This window comes from Procambarus clarkii, chromosome 79 (assembly GCF_040958095.1).
Source record: "Procambarus clarkii isolate CNS0578487 chromosome 79, FALCON_Pclarkii_2.0, whole genome shotgun sequence".
NCBI classification, from domain to species: domain Eukaryota; kingdom Metazoa; phylum Arthropoda; class Malacostraca; order Decapoda; family Cambaridae; genus Procambarus; species Procambarus clarkii.
Genome location: NC_091228.1, coordinates 5698639 through 5714952, shown reverse-complemented (window position 1 = coordinate 5714952; position 16314 = coordinate 5698639). Strand labels below are relative to the sequence as shown.

The following is a 16314-nucleotide window of genomic DNA, read 5'->3' as shown; positions in this document are numbered from 1 at the left end:
GAGACTGCAGAGCCTTAAATCATGATGCCTAAAAGAGAGAAGCTATGGGAGTTACCTTGTGATGATTCCAGGGCTTAGTGTCCTAGCCGCCCGGTCCTCAACCAGGCCTCCTCGTTGCTGGACTGGTCAACTAGGCTGATGCATGCCGCTGATCGCAGCCTGACATATGAATCACAGCCTGGTATCCTTTGGAGGTGTTTATCAACTTCTCTCTTGAACACTGTGAGGAGTCGGCCAGTTATGCCCCTTATGTGTAGTGGAAGCGTGTTGAACAGTCTCGGGCCTCTGATGTTGATAGAGTTTTCTCTCATAGTATCTATAGCCCCTCTACTTTTCAACGAGGGTATTCCACACATCCTGCCATGCTTTCTGGTCATATGTAGTGTTATTTCTTGGAGCAGGTTTGGGACCAACCCCTCTACTGTTTTCCACGTGTAAATTATTATGTATCTCTCCCGCCTGCGCTCAAGAGAATACAGATTTAGTAACTTTTTGGGGAAGATCAAGTCAAAAAGACAACTGAAAGGGGGGAAAATTACAAACAAGGCGAGATCAAAGAACTTGGATGAAGGCTCCTCCCCCCCCCCTCCTACATGCATGAGAACACTACTGATGGTGGAGGAAGCCAAAGACAAAGACAGCGTAATATCCACAAAACCCTCATCTTGAACAGGAGGCAGCAAGGCCCAAATCATGGAATACTGCATGGATTTAACATCACCAACAATTGTTTGGAAAAGGCCACTGGGAAGCCATTTAGACACTGCTAGAAAAAGATGTGCTATCTCCAGCAGGAAAAAAACACTTTGCCAGCTCTTTCCCTGATGGCAACAGGCTCAAAGGAATGTTCCTTGTTAATCCCAGACAACACAAGACCTGTGGTGACTGGTTGTGAGGCCAGGTGCCATGAAATGCACATATTCATGCCCTCCCCATAAACTGAACAAATGTAACAAATGAAGGTATAAACTGATATCCCAAAGCAGAGCCTGGACAAACCCACAGTGCAGGCGATGAGTCACAATAACGTGGCTGAAGTATGTTGACTAGACCACACACTAGAAGGTGAAGGGACGATGACGTTTTGGTCCGCCCTGGACCATTCTCAAGTCGATTGTGACTCAAGACAGTCGACTTGAGAATGGTCCAGGACGGACCAAAATGTCGTCGTCCCTTCACCTTCTAGTGTGTGGTCTGGTCAACAAACCCACAGTGCAACACCAAAACTGCCATAAACCCCATTCCACCCTAACCACAGGGCCCCTGTAAAGGAGCCAAAGCCCATACACTACTCGGAACAAGACTCCTGGACAACAAAACCAATGCAACACATAGACTCCTACTGGACAGAGTCCAAAAACGATAGCCAACACTTAACTGAACTGAAGCCAGGAAACACAGGCAGAGCACTAGTAGCTTACACAGCCACACCACACAAGTGAATGAGGTGGGCAGCTGGCTGCAGCCTGAGTTGCCGGGGGTCTCCATATGGTGGCAGACAAGTGTAACTAGCAGTTGAGGCTGAAGAGAAAAAATGATTGTGTACATAGTCTGTCAGGGGTTGCCAAAGTTTCCCAGCCAATTGCTTATTTTTTAGCACTTTTCTTTTCCTGTCGTATTCTTACAACTTTATTGAATACTAGATTATTAATTTTTATATAATTCATAGTCTCCCTTGATTGTACTCATCAACTAAGTGGCCCTTTTGAGCTTTAGAATGTATAACCTACAAACATTAGCTTCTCTAAAAGTCCCACATATGTAGCAGGCTTGTAAACGGGAAACCACAAAACCTTTCATAGCCCACACTATTACAAGTAATGTACACGATTTATATGTCAACACTGCATTAAGGTAACAAAAATCCATGTCTAAAAAAGAAATTTTATTTTACAGGAATATTTTCACATTACAAACTCCTAGATCATAGCCTACAGGCAAATCTTAAGCCTCATTTTTCGGTTCAATATTCTGAACAAATTTTACAGCTGTATAGAACAGCTAAATTAAGTGAAAATATATCATGAGAATTATCTAACAGATAACTTAAAATTAAATCAAACCTACAAATGCAGAGAAGTATTAAAAGCTTTTCCGTTGGAAATTAAAAGATAAAATGTACTGTTGTTTACGGTTCAAATTACATAAAAAATACTGTACTGTACATACTGCAATGGCAGCAAAACAGAAATACCTTTAAGTCATATTCATTCAAAGATCTTGAATGTCACGTCAGTTACACGTTCAGTCTGTAGCCCATCACTCACAACCCAAAACAAGCATATTGAAATAGTCCATCCTATGCTAGAATGCCATGCTCTCTATTAATTAATATTGTTTGTCCGGCTGAAAGTAGCATTAAAAACAAAATTACAGATTTCCGAATCTCTATCCTTAAAGTTTGAGGCGCAAAATGCAGTATATTGTTGTGTGTAAAATAGAAGCTCATAATATACTATACCTTTGAATTTGTAATTTAATCAGATGAAAAATGTTTATCTGGGCATTGATGAATGTAAACAGTAATTTTTAAACAAGTCATTCTAGCATGTTGATGACCCAAAGTGTAGCAGGCCATAAACTGGTACTTCCTAAGGAAATAAACAGCAGACACACACATATTTACATTTCATTACTTATACTGAAGTGTTACTAACCTGCTTATATGGAGCAATATTATTATGTACGAGTCTTACAAAATTGGCGCGTATCACAGGACAGAAAACGAAAATCTTAGCGTGGATCGGCATGTGAAATGGAACTTTCTCAAAAGGGGAGCTGACTAAAACTAAGATACACGGGTGCAATTTATTTATGTATCTATTAGCCACTTATCGAGTTGAGACAGCTGGAGCAGATTCTGTAATATTTATGGGACTGGCTTTTATAAGGATATACTTGGGTCTATGAAAGGATATGATTGGTTTCGACTAAAGTGGTCACCTTAAGAGAATGTTCCAACGTATGTGTATATTACAAGACGAGTCTAAAAATGAGCTGTATAAAAGAAGTCTTGTTCACACATCACCCTTAAGTATCCCAAAACATCTGTTAATCCTTCATCTTTTCTTTTTCACCTTCTTACATGTCTATAATTATTGAATTTAATGGAAACATTTATTTTTAATAAAAACACATCCTTCAGCAATTGTACTTCCATTAAAGTTATTTATTTTATTTATTTATTTAAGTTATTATTTATTCTTTAAGGAACCACAAAATATTCTCAGTATGTGGATGGAGATTTCCTGATATTAGTTTTATTCTTAGTCCTTCATTAACTTTCTTAATGATAACAATCATGACAAGGCAGAGGTAGTTTAGAAAATGCTTACAAAATATCAGGATTAAAATTCAGCCAAATGCCTTTAATAAGATACAAAATTGGGGACTTTTCAACCTGAGGAAGGCTAGATTTTATTACTGCAATTATTCGCATTAATGATTTCAACAATATTCTAAATCAAGATCAGGTTTCCACAGGCTGCTCGAGTGAATACTTGGAGCTCCTCTTCACCGTTTTCTCTGCATCCCACACACAATGAAAATAAATAAATACCTTTCACAAACAGCATCACTCTAAAAGCCTACCAGGAACCTTTCTTTATTTATTATTCATTTTTGTTGCCATAAAAATGCACCATTCCATCAGCCTGGGAGGGGATTTATGTTTATATCACTAAACCATGTGTCCTTGTCACACTCGATTAATAAGGGAGAGCGGCCTCCTGTAAGGATACGTCTGGAAGTCCATACCTCACGGCTCCATTCTTTCACACTGAACTAAAATCCAGAAGTTCTAAGATCCACTGCTCACTCAAGCTCTTAGAATGCAAAAAGCAATAATGCCCACAGGCGATTGTCCAGGAGCAAGAACTAGGCCTAGGGGGGGACTCCCTCGTACAGTCATAACGTCTTATCAGGAGTGGCGGAAAAGAAACTTAACACATGTCAATAGCTAACGGTACCCTGATTGTTATTGGAGTATTTGGGTCAAGTTGCCTGTCAAGATCTTGTATTGGTTTTGACCTGTTTTCATCTGGCACCAACTGTTATTAGCACCTTTCTTCTGGTGGCACCATCACTCAATATAATTATTAAAACAATAAGATATTAACTTTTATGGTATCAAATTTGTTTCTTATAAAAAAAAATCAAATTATTATTTTTTTTGTTTGAAACATTCACTTTCATAATTTTTTGAACTATAATTACTGCTTTTAAATATTAAAATAAATATCTTGGTTTACTCTAACAAAAATTACACATCATATTATTTTCAATGATTTACAGATGCTGAAACAATTACAACAGGCATATGCTTGACCATCATAAGGAAGGAAGGTTCCTGTCGCATCTACTTCTACAGCTTTATGAGACAAGTCTTCATGTACTGGACGTGATCAGACAAAGGGGTTACTCCTGGCGTATATATCATTGGGATGGCTGTTCTGTTGGCTGATGTTGTTCCTATTGGCACATTGCTGCAAAAATGAAAATTGTATTAATTTTGTAGTCTTTGATTGGAAAACGTCAACTATATCTGTCATGAACTAATCAGTCATTAAACTTTACGCACGAGCCAATAGCAAGGCATTACATAGTACAAAAAGCAATACAGTATATATATATCTTCCCTGTCAATGTAAACAAAGTTTAAAGATATAACACTAAGAATTCTGACAAGACATTAATTTCACGTTGTTGGGGGGTAGGAAGCCTGTATTTAGGCTAAACAAGGTCCCCCAGAGGTCAACTACTGACCTTTCCCGGGATACCACCCACAAAATCTGCCTAATTCCTGGGTACCCATTTACTCCTACGTGAAGAGAGGCATTAAAAGAAAAATATACACAACCATCTCTGTCATACTGCACGAATTGAATCCGGGACCCTCAGGTGTGATCTGACAATGTAGACCACTGTGCTACAGTGATTTATTTACATAATGGTAGCATGAAATTTACAACAGAAAAAACAGTACGTAATTTTAACACATACCGCTTGTTTTCTCTCCCAAGTCTTCATTGCCAGTTTGTACTTCTCAAACTCATAACACCAGTCGCTGTACACCTGTAATATTGTACACATTAATACAGGAATATGGCCTATGTTGCAAAATTGTTTTCCCTTTATTGGCACCAAATGTAGTATACAGGCGATGAGTCACAATAACGTGGCTAAAGTAAGTTGACCAGACCACACACTAGAAGGTGAAGGGACGACGACGTTTCGGTCCGTCCTGGACCATTCTCAAGTCGATTGTGACAATCAACTTGAGAATGGTCCAGGACGGACCGAAACGTCGTCGTCCCTTCACCTTCTAGTGTGTGGTCTGGTCAAATGTAGTATATATGTAAATGAAGACACCAATAACTACTGCTGCAGATATTAGGCAAACAGTTAACAATTCTAATGCTGATGTGCTAAAACTGTACAGAGAAAGAAACCCCAAAATGTTCATAATGGTCAAAAAATTGCTATATTATTTATGGCCATCCTTTAAAAGTATAATGTACAATGTTCCAAAAACAAAGTTGGTTCATTCACAATCTTTTCTGCTTTACAAATATAAACAAAATTACTACATAGGTACAGTTACACCAGTACCCACTATTTCACGGGTTCTATATCTGGGATATGCATTCCCCTCCTGACGCTTTCTCGTGTTTAGATGTTCCAATGTTGCGCTAGAACACCCTTGGAACATACATTCCTGTAAAGCCACCAGCACGCTTAGTGTTTCGAGCAGGTCCTTAATCCTAATTTTCCCTGCAATATGATCCCGCCGAATCGTTTAACAACCAGGTACCCATTCACTGCTGGGTGAACAGAGGTTATAGTTAAGGATTGACGCCCGGTCAATCCTCCCTGGCCAGGATTCGAACCCAAGCCAAAGCGCGCGCGAAACGCCAGGCGAGTGTCTTACCACTGCGCCACGGAGGCTGCTATACACCAACCTTGGAACATATCAATGCTAGAGAAAGCACTAGGGGTAATTGGTAGAGACTGTAATACTGTATACTGTACCTCTTAACATTCACCAATAGGGGAATCACATGTTAAAAATGTAAAAAAATGGGTTCCATCTTACTTGTGAACGTATCAGCATGAACAATTGTGTTGGGGACAATTTCAATAGCTTTGCAGGAGAAAAACCCCATATGGAAAATATCTTCATTAATAAGGAGGACCTAATCAGGGACATCACAATCTCAAATACAACCTTATTGAAGTTAAAAGTAAATATATATTCTTAGAATTTGTCCAGATACATATGCAATAAGATGGGGAAATTCAATAAAGTTGATTTCAACAATTGGGGAAAACTTGGACAAAATTGAATTACACAACATTCCTTGAAGCACGAAAAATTAACATGGGAAAACTGTAATACTTAATGATTAGCAAAATGCAAATACATTCAGCATTCAAAATACTGTATAAAAGTAATACAGCACTTACTGTAATAAGTCAACCAATCTCAAAGACAAAAACAAAGGCCTACCTTCTGGAAATCATTGGTGCGGCCTGGAGCTGAACAGCGATGAGCATCTACAGTGATATTGTATGAACATACAATATCTCCACCCATTTTGCAATCATAACGACCGGCATCGGCCTCGTTGACATTCATCACCACCAAACCATGCTCTGATGTCTCTATGTACTTGTCGGGCCTGAGGAAAATTTAAACAAATTTAATTTTGAAGCAATGGTACTGTATATGTAATTGATAAAATTCATGAAACAATCACTTTAATCACTAGCAAGTCAAATGACAAGATTAATTATATAATTGTACAAATAGTTCTTCAAATGGTTGTCCTGTATGGGCAATAATGTACATAATACACCTGAATGCATACAATTAAAGCTACACAGTACTGTGCTAAAAAAATATATATATATATATTGGCTGTGGGGAAGTGAATTTTTCCTTGCTGATCCCTGCTTGATGGGGTTCTGGGAGTTCTTCTACCCCCCAAGCCGGCCCGAGGCCAGGCTTGACTTGTGACTTGTGAGAGCTTGGTCCAACAGGCTGTCCACCCTGAGCAACAGTCTGAACAACACCATGTACTCTAGATGTGTGGTAATGAGATATAGAGGTGCACACAGGATTGCAAGTCACCAAGAACATCACTAACTCAGGGTGGAAGTCTGTGTTCTCGAGTCTCCCTGAATAGCTGTTATCGTCCAGGGTTCAGATATCACATAATGGCCAACATGTGATGTTGGGTAGTTTAATTAGGACAAGACATGCAGGAAGCTTAGGGGGGTTGATGTTTTAATTCAAGGTGAGGTATTTCAAGAGAGAAGCTGAAACTGAGGGCATGACCTCTCAGTGACCAAAGCCAGTGACTCTTGGTGATGTCACATCATAGAAGCCTATCTGAAGGCATGCCTGGGGAAAATGCTGTTTCCCATTTGGCTGATTCATAGGTAGACTATTGAGACTGCAGAGCCAGGCATGGCACTGCAGTAAGAAAATCTGACATTCTTAGCTGGGTTCCTGAATCAGTCAGATGTGCACAAAATTCTACTCTCTTGACCAAGTGATCATTACCATACGGAACCTGTGCTACGTCATGTTAAACATCTGCTATTATTTGCATTCATATTACGTTTACCAGAATCAAATTATATCATTAACTGGGACATAGCGAGGTCCCTGCGAGATTTTCAGACTCACTGCTAAATCAGTGTCAATACGTAATTGTCTGACCACTACTGAAGATATTGAATAATGCTTTTATATTAAAAATCCCCTCTTCCTGAAATTATTCCGTACCAATACTGCATAATGACATTAGTTATGTCAATATCTAACTTTTAAGAACAGTATTGATATTTATCCTCCAATACTTGTCACTTAGGTAAAACATCGTACATTTGAATATTTCAACACAAGAAATGATAGTTACTTTCCTCACTTACAAACAATATCATTAACAAATGATCTGCCCTCAATCACCAAGTGTTGGAAACAAGACTGAGAATATGAAACTATTGAGAACATTAAAGTACAGTAATAAGAACCTTACAATGTTTAGGATAAAGTGTTGAGAACAATATATTGCTTAGAATGTAAAATTATCAAGAGCATGAAAGTCTTGAGATTGTTGGGAATATGCACAAATTAAGACAAATTTTGAATGTGTCGGCATACATTCTAATTTTGACAAAAAGTGACACAAAATTATGGCAGAATTATCTCCAGACGATGTAAATTTTATGACGTACAGAAAATATATCAGTAACCTTTCAATTACTCACCTATATCTAATCTGGTATTTGCCCTTATCCTTTGAGTAGTGGTGCCAGGTGATATCTTTTAAAGAGATGGGACGGGGAAGTTTAACGGCACAGCCCAAGTGGATGCTCTGGCCCCATGTCACCACCATCTTTTTCTTAGCAATGCAAGCATCACAGAGTCCTGGAGTTGAGCCTGTAACATCTTGAAGTAGTCTGCGGAGAGAGTGCTTACTGTTAGAGCCTATACGTATATCTAGCAGCCTCTAAGACAGCTGTAGGTTGCCGACCTCCGGCATGGGAGTCGATCGGCCAAGCAGACAGCACGCTCGACTTGTGGTGCCGGGTTCGATCCCGGGCGCCGGCGAGAAACAATGAGCAGAGTTTCTTTCACCCTATGCCCCTGTTACCTAGCAGTTAATCAGCTGTCACGGGCTGCTTTCTGGGGGGTGGTGGCCTGGTCGAGGACCGGGCCGCGGGGACACTAAAGTCCCGAAATCATCTCAAGATAACCTCAAGATCTCAAGATAACTGAATACACTACTATACAAAGAACCACATAGCATATTATTTCTCATCTACAAGGAAAGGAAACACAAAGATTTTGTGATAATTTTCCTGTAGACCATATTAGCAATGAAACCTAAACAGATTAAGGTAATCAACAAATTCTCAAACTAAATTAATAAACATACAGAGATTATGTTACAAAAGAAAATGAAGTGATGACGACGTTTCAGTCCATCCTGGACCATTCTCAATCGACTTGAGAATGGTCCAGAACGGACCAAAACGTCGTCGTCCCTTCATTTTCTAGTGTGTGGATTGGTCAACATACTTCAGCCACGTTATTGTGACTCATCGCCTGCATTATGTTACAAAGTTTGGGTGCATTTTACATTTTTGTCTGTATAAAACCACTAATTATTTATAGTGTTTTGAGGCAAGTTTATGGTCAAAACAAGAGAAGATGCGATATCAATAATGCAGTAACAATTCGTGATGTTGCTGAAATTTAAAACAAAAATTCTTTTAATTTTCAAAGTTTCATTATGAGAGTTTGCAGTTTACAAAAAAAAAATTAATTAACTGCAGTAAACTAAACACTAATGTATAAACACTATAACAATAGTTATAATAATATAGTACAATTAATTTTAGTTTATAATAATTATTAATTTGTTTTATAAATTAATTACTTTGACATTAATTAAAATATTAAAACATAATAAGAATAACACTGATAATAAATTAAATTTAACAATCTGTGATAGCAGTCGTAATATTATAGTACTGTACGTATATATAACCTGAATGATTATAATTTTACAGAAATACCCAGTTTGTTTTGCTGGGGACTGTGAAAATATATAAATACAGTACTTTAAACTTGTATCGAAGTCCCCACCCAAGGTTGCAACTACCTATTTATCTTGTGGCGATTCCAAGGATCAATGTCTCTATGGCCCAATTTCTGACCAAGTCCCTATGGTTGGTGGTCCGGCCAACCATGATGTTCGATGTGGCTGCTTGCAGCCTGATGTATGAATCACAACCTGGTTGATCAGGTATCCTTTGGAGATGTTTATCGATTTCTCTCTTAAACACCTTGAGATGTCGGCCAGTTATGTCCCTTATGTGTAAAGGAAGTGTGTTGAAAAGTCTTGACACTCAGATGTTGATAGAGTTCTCTCTCAGAGTACCTACTGCATCTCTTCTTTTCAATGGGACTATTTAGCACATCTTGCCACACCTACAGGTCTCATGTGATGATATTTCTATGTACTGATTTGGAACCAGTCCCTCTAATATTTTCCAGGTGTAAATTATTATGTATCTCTATCTTGCTTGTGTTTTGGAGAATACAGATTTAAAATTCTGAATGGGTCTCAATAATTTAGATGTTTTATAGAGTAGATTCTGGCAGTAAAGGAACTCTTCACACTCTCCAGGAAACCAATTTCTCCAGCTCTGTATTAACAGCACTTAATAATTTGTCTCCGAGCAAAGCAGGAGACGTAGGGTCTCTCATGACTTTAAGGCAAAGGGTCGTGTTGACATGCATGATTCTCTCTAGTATGGTTGGGAGCTTCAGTTCTCTGCTGATATGAGAATGAGAAAAAGTACCAAAGCAAGTATGGTACCTTGAGGGATTGAGTTTTTTCACAGTGCATGATCCAGATTTTACTGTGTTGGCTATTACACTCTGGATTCCATTCACTAGAAAGTTAAAGACTCATCTCCCTACTTTGCCAGTAATTCCTTTTGAGTGCATCTTGCATGGGATAACATCATGATCACATTTGTCTAAAGGTTTTGCAAAGTCTGTGTATATTATGTCTGCATTTTGTTTGTCTCCCATGGAACCTGAGGTCATGTCATAGTGATCTAGCAATTGTGAGAGGCAGGAGCACCCTGTCGTGAACCCATATTGTCCGAGGTTATATCCTCAGACATAATTGTGATTCCATGTGATTTGTATTCTTACTTCTTAGCACTCAAAGATTTTTATGACGTGTGAAATTAGGGTTATTGGTCTATAACTTTTTGCATCCGCTTTAGTACCTCCTTTCTTGAGGTTATCTTGAGATGATTTCGGGGCTTTTCAGTGTCCCCGCGGCCCGGTCCTCGACCAGGCCTCCACCCCCAGGAAGCAGCCCGTGACAGCTGACTAACACCCAGGTACCTATTTTACTGCTAGGTAACAGGAGCATAGGGTGAAAGAAACTCTGCTCATTGTTTCTCGCCAGCGCTTGGGATCGAACCCAGGACCACAGGATCACAAGTCCAGCGTGCTGTCCGCTTGGCCGACCGGCTCCCTTTGTGAAGTGGCATGATCTCTGTTGTTTCATGTTGGGATAACGGTATCTAGGCTCCATCTCAAAAAGATGTTTAGGGTCTGTGATTGTGGTGTTTTGCACTTCTTGATTTTGAGGTTATCTTGAGATGATTTCGGGGCTTTTAGTGTCCCCGCGGCCCGGTCCTCGACCAGGCCTCCACCCCCAGGAAGCAGCCCGTGACAGCTGACTAACACCCAGGTACCTATTTTACTGCTAGGTAACAGGGGGCATAGGGTGAAAGAAACTCTGCCCATTGTTTCTCGCCGGCGCCTGGGATCGAACCCAGGACCACAGGATCACAAGTCCAGCGTGCTGTCCGCTCGGCCGACCGGCTGATGAATATAGAATTCCAATATAGGCCTGGTACAGAGCATGGGCATGCTGTATATTACTTCTTCAAAGCCCAATGGAGTTAAGAGTGACATCTGATATATGCTTTGATGTTGGGCTCACATTCATAAAGAATTTGTTTAGATCATTAATCTTGAATGTGTTCAGGGGTTTCACTGAAAACAGAATCGTACTGCAGCCTCAGTATTTCACTCATTTCTTTGTTGTTATTTGTGAAAGTTCCATCACCCTTGTGCAAGGGCCCAATGCTGGATGTAGTTTTTGTTCAAGATTTTGCATAAGAGAGAAAAGGTGCTTTGGATTCCTCTCTATTTCATTTATGGCCCTTTGCTCTCTTTGCCTCTTTGGGATTTTATATGATTCTTGCAACTTGAGCCTAATCAGTTCTATTTCTCTACTTAGCCTTCCTTGTTGTTGTTGGGATAGAGTGGAGAGTTGGAGATGTTCTGCGATTTATTTTCTTCGCCTATATTTGTACATGTCATATGTACTATGTGATGACTATTGAATTAAGGAATATGTATTGCAATGTATTGTATTATTTGTCTACTGTATAGAATTCTGAGATCCTTGAGGGACCTGAAGTACATATAGCTTAAGCTAAGGATAAAATACTATCGTTTTGGGATGCATTTCATTATGTCAATAAACATACTTGAACTTTTACGGACTATTCGTGCCTGTGCCACCTCTTGGGTGGCTTACTCTTCATCAATTTTGAACTTGAATCTATTTACTGCTAGGTGAACAGATGCAATAAGTAAAAGGAAATGTGCCTAACCATTTTTATGCCTCCTGAAAATCGCTGATTGTGTGTAATAAAAACAAAAATTATTTTCATATTAAAAAAATACAAATGAAGATGAAAATTGTAGGGGGCAATAGAAGATATAAATATATGCAGGGAGGGGGGGTCGGTGTGTGGGGGGGGGAATGGAAGATACTACAATACAAATACCTAAGCCTCTTCCTAGTCTTTTTAAACTGACTTGTGCAAATAATTCTTCATGTCAATAGTGAGGTGACATCATAATTGGTTAGCACTATATTCTTACTAAGGCATTCTTGAAAGCATTTACAAATATGTAGACAAATATAATTAGCGGGAAATGTTTAAAGTTACATGTAAAACTGAGATTACTGAAGGGGGACCTTCCCTGGTGTAAGGTTATCTTGAGGTTATCTTGGAATGATTTCGGGGGCTTAGCATCCCCGCGGCCCGGTCCTCGACCAGGCCTCTCTTTTGTTACACACACCCTAGGAAGCAGCCCGTAGCGGCAGTCTTACTCCCAGGTACCTATTTACTGCTAGGTGAACAGGGGCATCAGGGTGAAAGAAACTCTGCCCATTTGTTTCCGCCTCCACCGGGGATCGAGCCTGGAACCTCAGGACTACGAATCCCGAGCGCTGTCCACTCAGCTGTCAGGCCCCTCGTGTGTGAAGAATATGTAGTACCTTTTGGTAACGTACAGTTATTCCTTTTCGTTCTCATACTGATGAAGATCATAATACCTCCCCATCCACAATTAAAATAAAAAAAAAAGTTATTCATAAGATGTCACACAAAAAAAATAAAAAAAGAATCCAAGCATGAACATTCTAAGATACTGACTTTGGAAGTTAGTTGTAGACACAAATAGAAGCAAAATCTAGCAGGTCCACGAGTCAACTTGTGTTTATCTGAGTATCACTGATGTTAATGTCATTATATATGTGTTCCACGAGATTAAAACATGATTAATAAAATTAATCATTGCACTTACCCAGGCTGATAAGGCTTGCATATATTAGCATCCTTATCCCAGCCACAGTAGGGATCATGAGAACATCGGAGGCAGTTGTCATAGCGACCATGACACATAAACAGGTCCACTTGGCGTACTCGAGTGTCAGATGACACATATAAAGACTTGTGCTGCAAAAGCAAAAGAATTTTACCTGAATTTGAATAGAAGTATAATATGGCATCATTACGTTTCTCCTTTTCATTTAACACACAATATATAAACACGCCGAACTAAGTTAGCCATTCAACTTTTATCAATGTACCTTATACAGGTAATGATTTAAATCCCATTAGCATATTCCTACATTTATAGAATACAAAAAGAAATGTCACTGCAGTAGTTTATGAAAACTATGCGCATCCACCTCTCTCAAAACCAACAGTGCAGCAAAAAAATTAATTGTGATTAAGTACTTATGTATAATTTTCTTCTGGAAAAGAATGACAATTATACCCAAAAATAGAACTGACAACTCAAACTTGGACTTAGTATACACTAATAATACAATTCAAGCTGTGAAATGGGGTATTATTCTGTCTTATTAATGCAAAGTATTTTGTACAAAAAATATTAATGTTTAAGATAACATACACAATATTACTCCACTGTCCTTTGCCAGCTGGGCTTGATGACTGCTAATTTAATGCATCAAGAATTTACCTGAGGGCCACCATCTATCTAGTGGCCATGACGGGGACAGGAAGCTGGCGGCTGTCATAATTATGATAATTGTAGTACTGTACATCATAATTATATGATATTTTTGGGGAGACTTTTGGCACCGTGGAGAGGGGGGAATCTGCTGTTTGGGTAACAGCTTCCCCTCCGTATCAACCTACCCTGGTTTTGCGCGCCCTGGAGAGGCCACTCCAGAGTGCAACTCCATAGTCTCCTGAGACTGATGGATGCCTACTACTAGTAATAAAATATATATAATTCCTATATTACTTTACTGGAAAATAAAATAAAAAGTAGCCATTATAAACGAGATTACAGTAATTTTATTGCGGCATCCTGTATATATTTTATACACACTCACATACAGTACATAATATACCATATGTATATGTGTATGTACGGACCAAGCCCTCACAAGTTAAGCCTGGTCCCGGGCCGGGCCTAGGGGAGTAGAAGACCTCCCAGAACCCCATCCAGGTACCGTATATTCATGAGAACCAACAAAATAAAACCCCACCTTTTTGGAAATCTGTATGGCCCTTATTGGCTCTGGAGTGGTGACCTCGTAGACATCCAGGAGCTCCGAACGCGAGACTCCATCTTCGTCCAGCCATTCTACCACCTTGTACACTCGACCCTCCACTGGGGGGAAGACACACACACAAACATGGCATTGTATTCATTTTCAGTTACCGTACTAACAACAGCAGTCAATGATAAAATGATTCATCATGGAAATGGTGTCCAGTTGCAACTAATCAAATCTAATCCAATTGCTATTTGATTATTATAGTTCCTCCTATTCCCCTATCTCACCCCTCCCCCCCCTTCCTCCCAGGACAAGTTTGGTACTTTTAAACAAAATAACTAAAACAGTTGTATTAAGACAGTCCATTTACAATCACCCTACTTACAACCTGATTATTCAAACACCCCATGATCTTTTTAATGTCTAAAATGCAAAAAATAAATAAATACCTGTATATATATATATTTATTAAAACAATAATAATAAATTTTAGTATTACTTTTATAATTTAAATTAGATTTAAAACACTTGAAGTTAAAACATTAAAACTTACAAGAACCAGCGTAGTAGACAGTGTAGATGTTCTCTTGACCATAGGTTCCCCCAGTGACCTTGTCGACTACCAGGTGAGTGAAGATCAGGTCCCTCTTGAAGAACACGGGTTTGTTGTGCTCGTGTGCCACCGCCTCGTCCATCAGCGGGTGTGATTGCAGGAACGTCAACACATTATCTGTACACAATATCACAAGGTTTATTCTCTCTTCCATCTGGATTTGTTTTTTTTGCGACATTTCGAATACAAACAGCACAAAGTGTGGACTTTTTTTTTTATAAGTGTCATAGTTTAGATTGTGTGTGTATTTACTATTTGCATCTGTAGAATCAAGCTATTAGCTCTTGGACCCCGCCTTTCTAACTAATAAATTTTTCCTCTGTTATATCTACTATGTACATATACTAGTACTGTATATCACTCTAACATATGCACACACATCAGGGAGGCCTGATAGCTGAGTGGACAGTACTCTGGACTCATAATCCTAGGATCCGGGTTCGATCCCCGGTGATGGCAGAAACGAAATTGGCAGAGTTTCTTTCACCTTGATGCCCCTGTTACCTAGCAATAAATAGGTACCTGGGAGTTAGAAGCTGTTATGGGCTGCTTCCTGTGTATGTATTCACCTAGCAGGGGTTGAGCTCTGCTCTTTCGACCCGCCTCTCAACTGTCAATCAATCAACTGTTACTAATTTTTTTCCACACACACAAACACACACAGGAAGCAGCCTGTGACAGCTGACTAACTCCCAGGTACTTATTTACTGCTAGGTAACAGGGGCATAGGGTGAAAGAAACTCTGCCCAATGCTTCTCGCCGGCGCACGGGATCGAACCCTGACCACAGGATCATGTGCCCAGCGTACTGTCCGCTCACCCGGCCGGCCCCTTGTGTGTGTGTGTTTTAAAGTTGCTTTTCGGTCAATATAATTCTGGAGGATTGGTTGGGATTTTTAAGGATTATGAGAACGTGGATATTTAACAAGTTCCCCTTTGTTTAACAAGTTCCCGAGGTGTTTAACATGTTCCCTTTATACACTATGCAGCCCGTCTTCTTGAGTTGTCACAACGGCACAAAAATGATGTACTTAAATTGACCTTTATTTTTCAACGAGGGTATTCTGCACATCCTGCCATGCCTCCTTGTCTTATGTGATGTTATTTCTGAGTGTAGATTTGGAACGAGTCCTTCTAGTATTTTCAAAGTGTAAATTATTATGTAGCTTTCTCGTTTGTGCTCTAGGAAATACAGATTTTAAAATTTTAGGCAGTCCCAATAATTAGATATTTTATCAAGTGGATTCTAGCCGTTAAAGATCTT

General features: G+C 39.3%; 1 protein-coding gene across 1 annotated transcript in view; it reads right to left on the bottom strand.

Moving 5' to 3' along the window:
- Positions 1–1872: 1872 nt before the first annotated feature.
- Positions 1873–16314, bottom strand: part of Sema2a (Semaphorin 2a) — a 271050-nt gene continuing 256608 nt past the window's right edge. The window contains exons 9-15 of the mRNA XM_045752334.2: positions 14992–15168; positions 14427–14551; positions 13208–13359; positions 8278–8469; positions 6509–6680; positions 5002–5073; positions 1873–4484 (exon numbers count right to left, since the gene is read on the bottom strand). Of these exons, the coding sequence (XP_045608290.1) occupies positions 4404–4484; positions 5002–5073; positions 6509–6680; positions 8278–8469; positions 13208–13359; positions 14427–14551; positions 14992–15168 (971 nt within the window). The 3' untranslated portion in view covers positions 1873–4403. The remainder of the gene's footprint in view (positions 4485–5001; positions 5074–6508; positions 6681–8277; positions 8470–13207; positions 13360–14426; positions 14552–14991; positions 15169–16314) is intronic.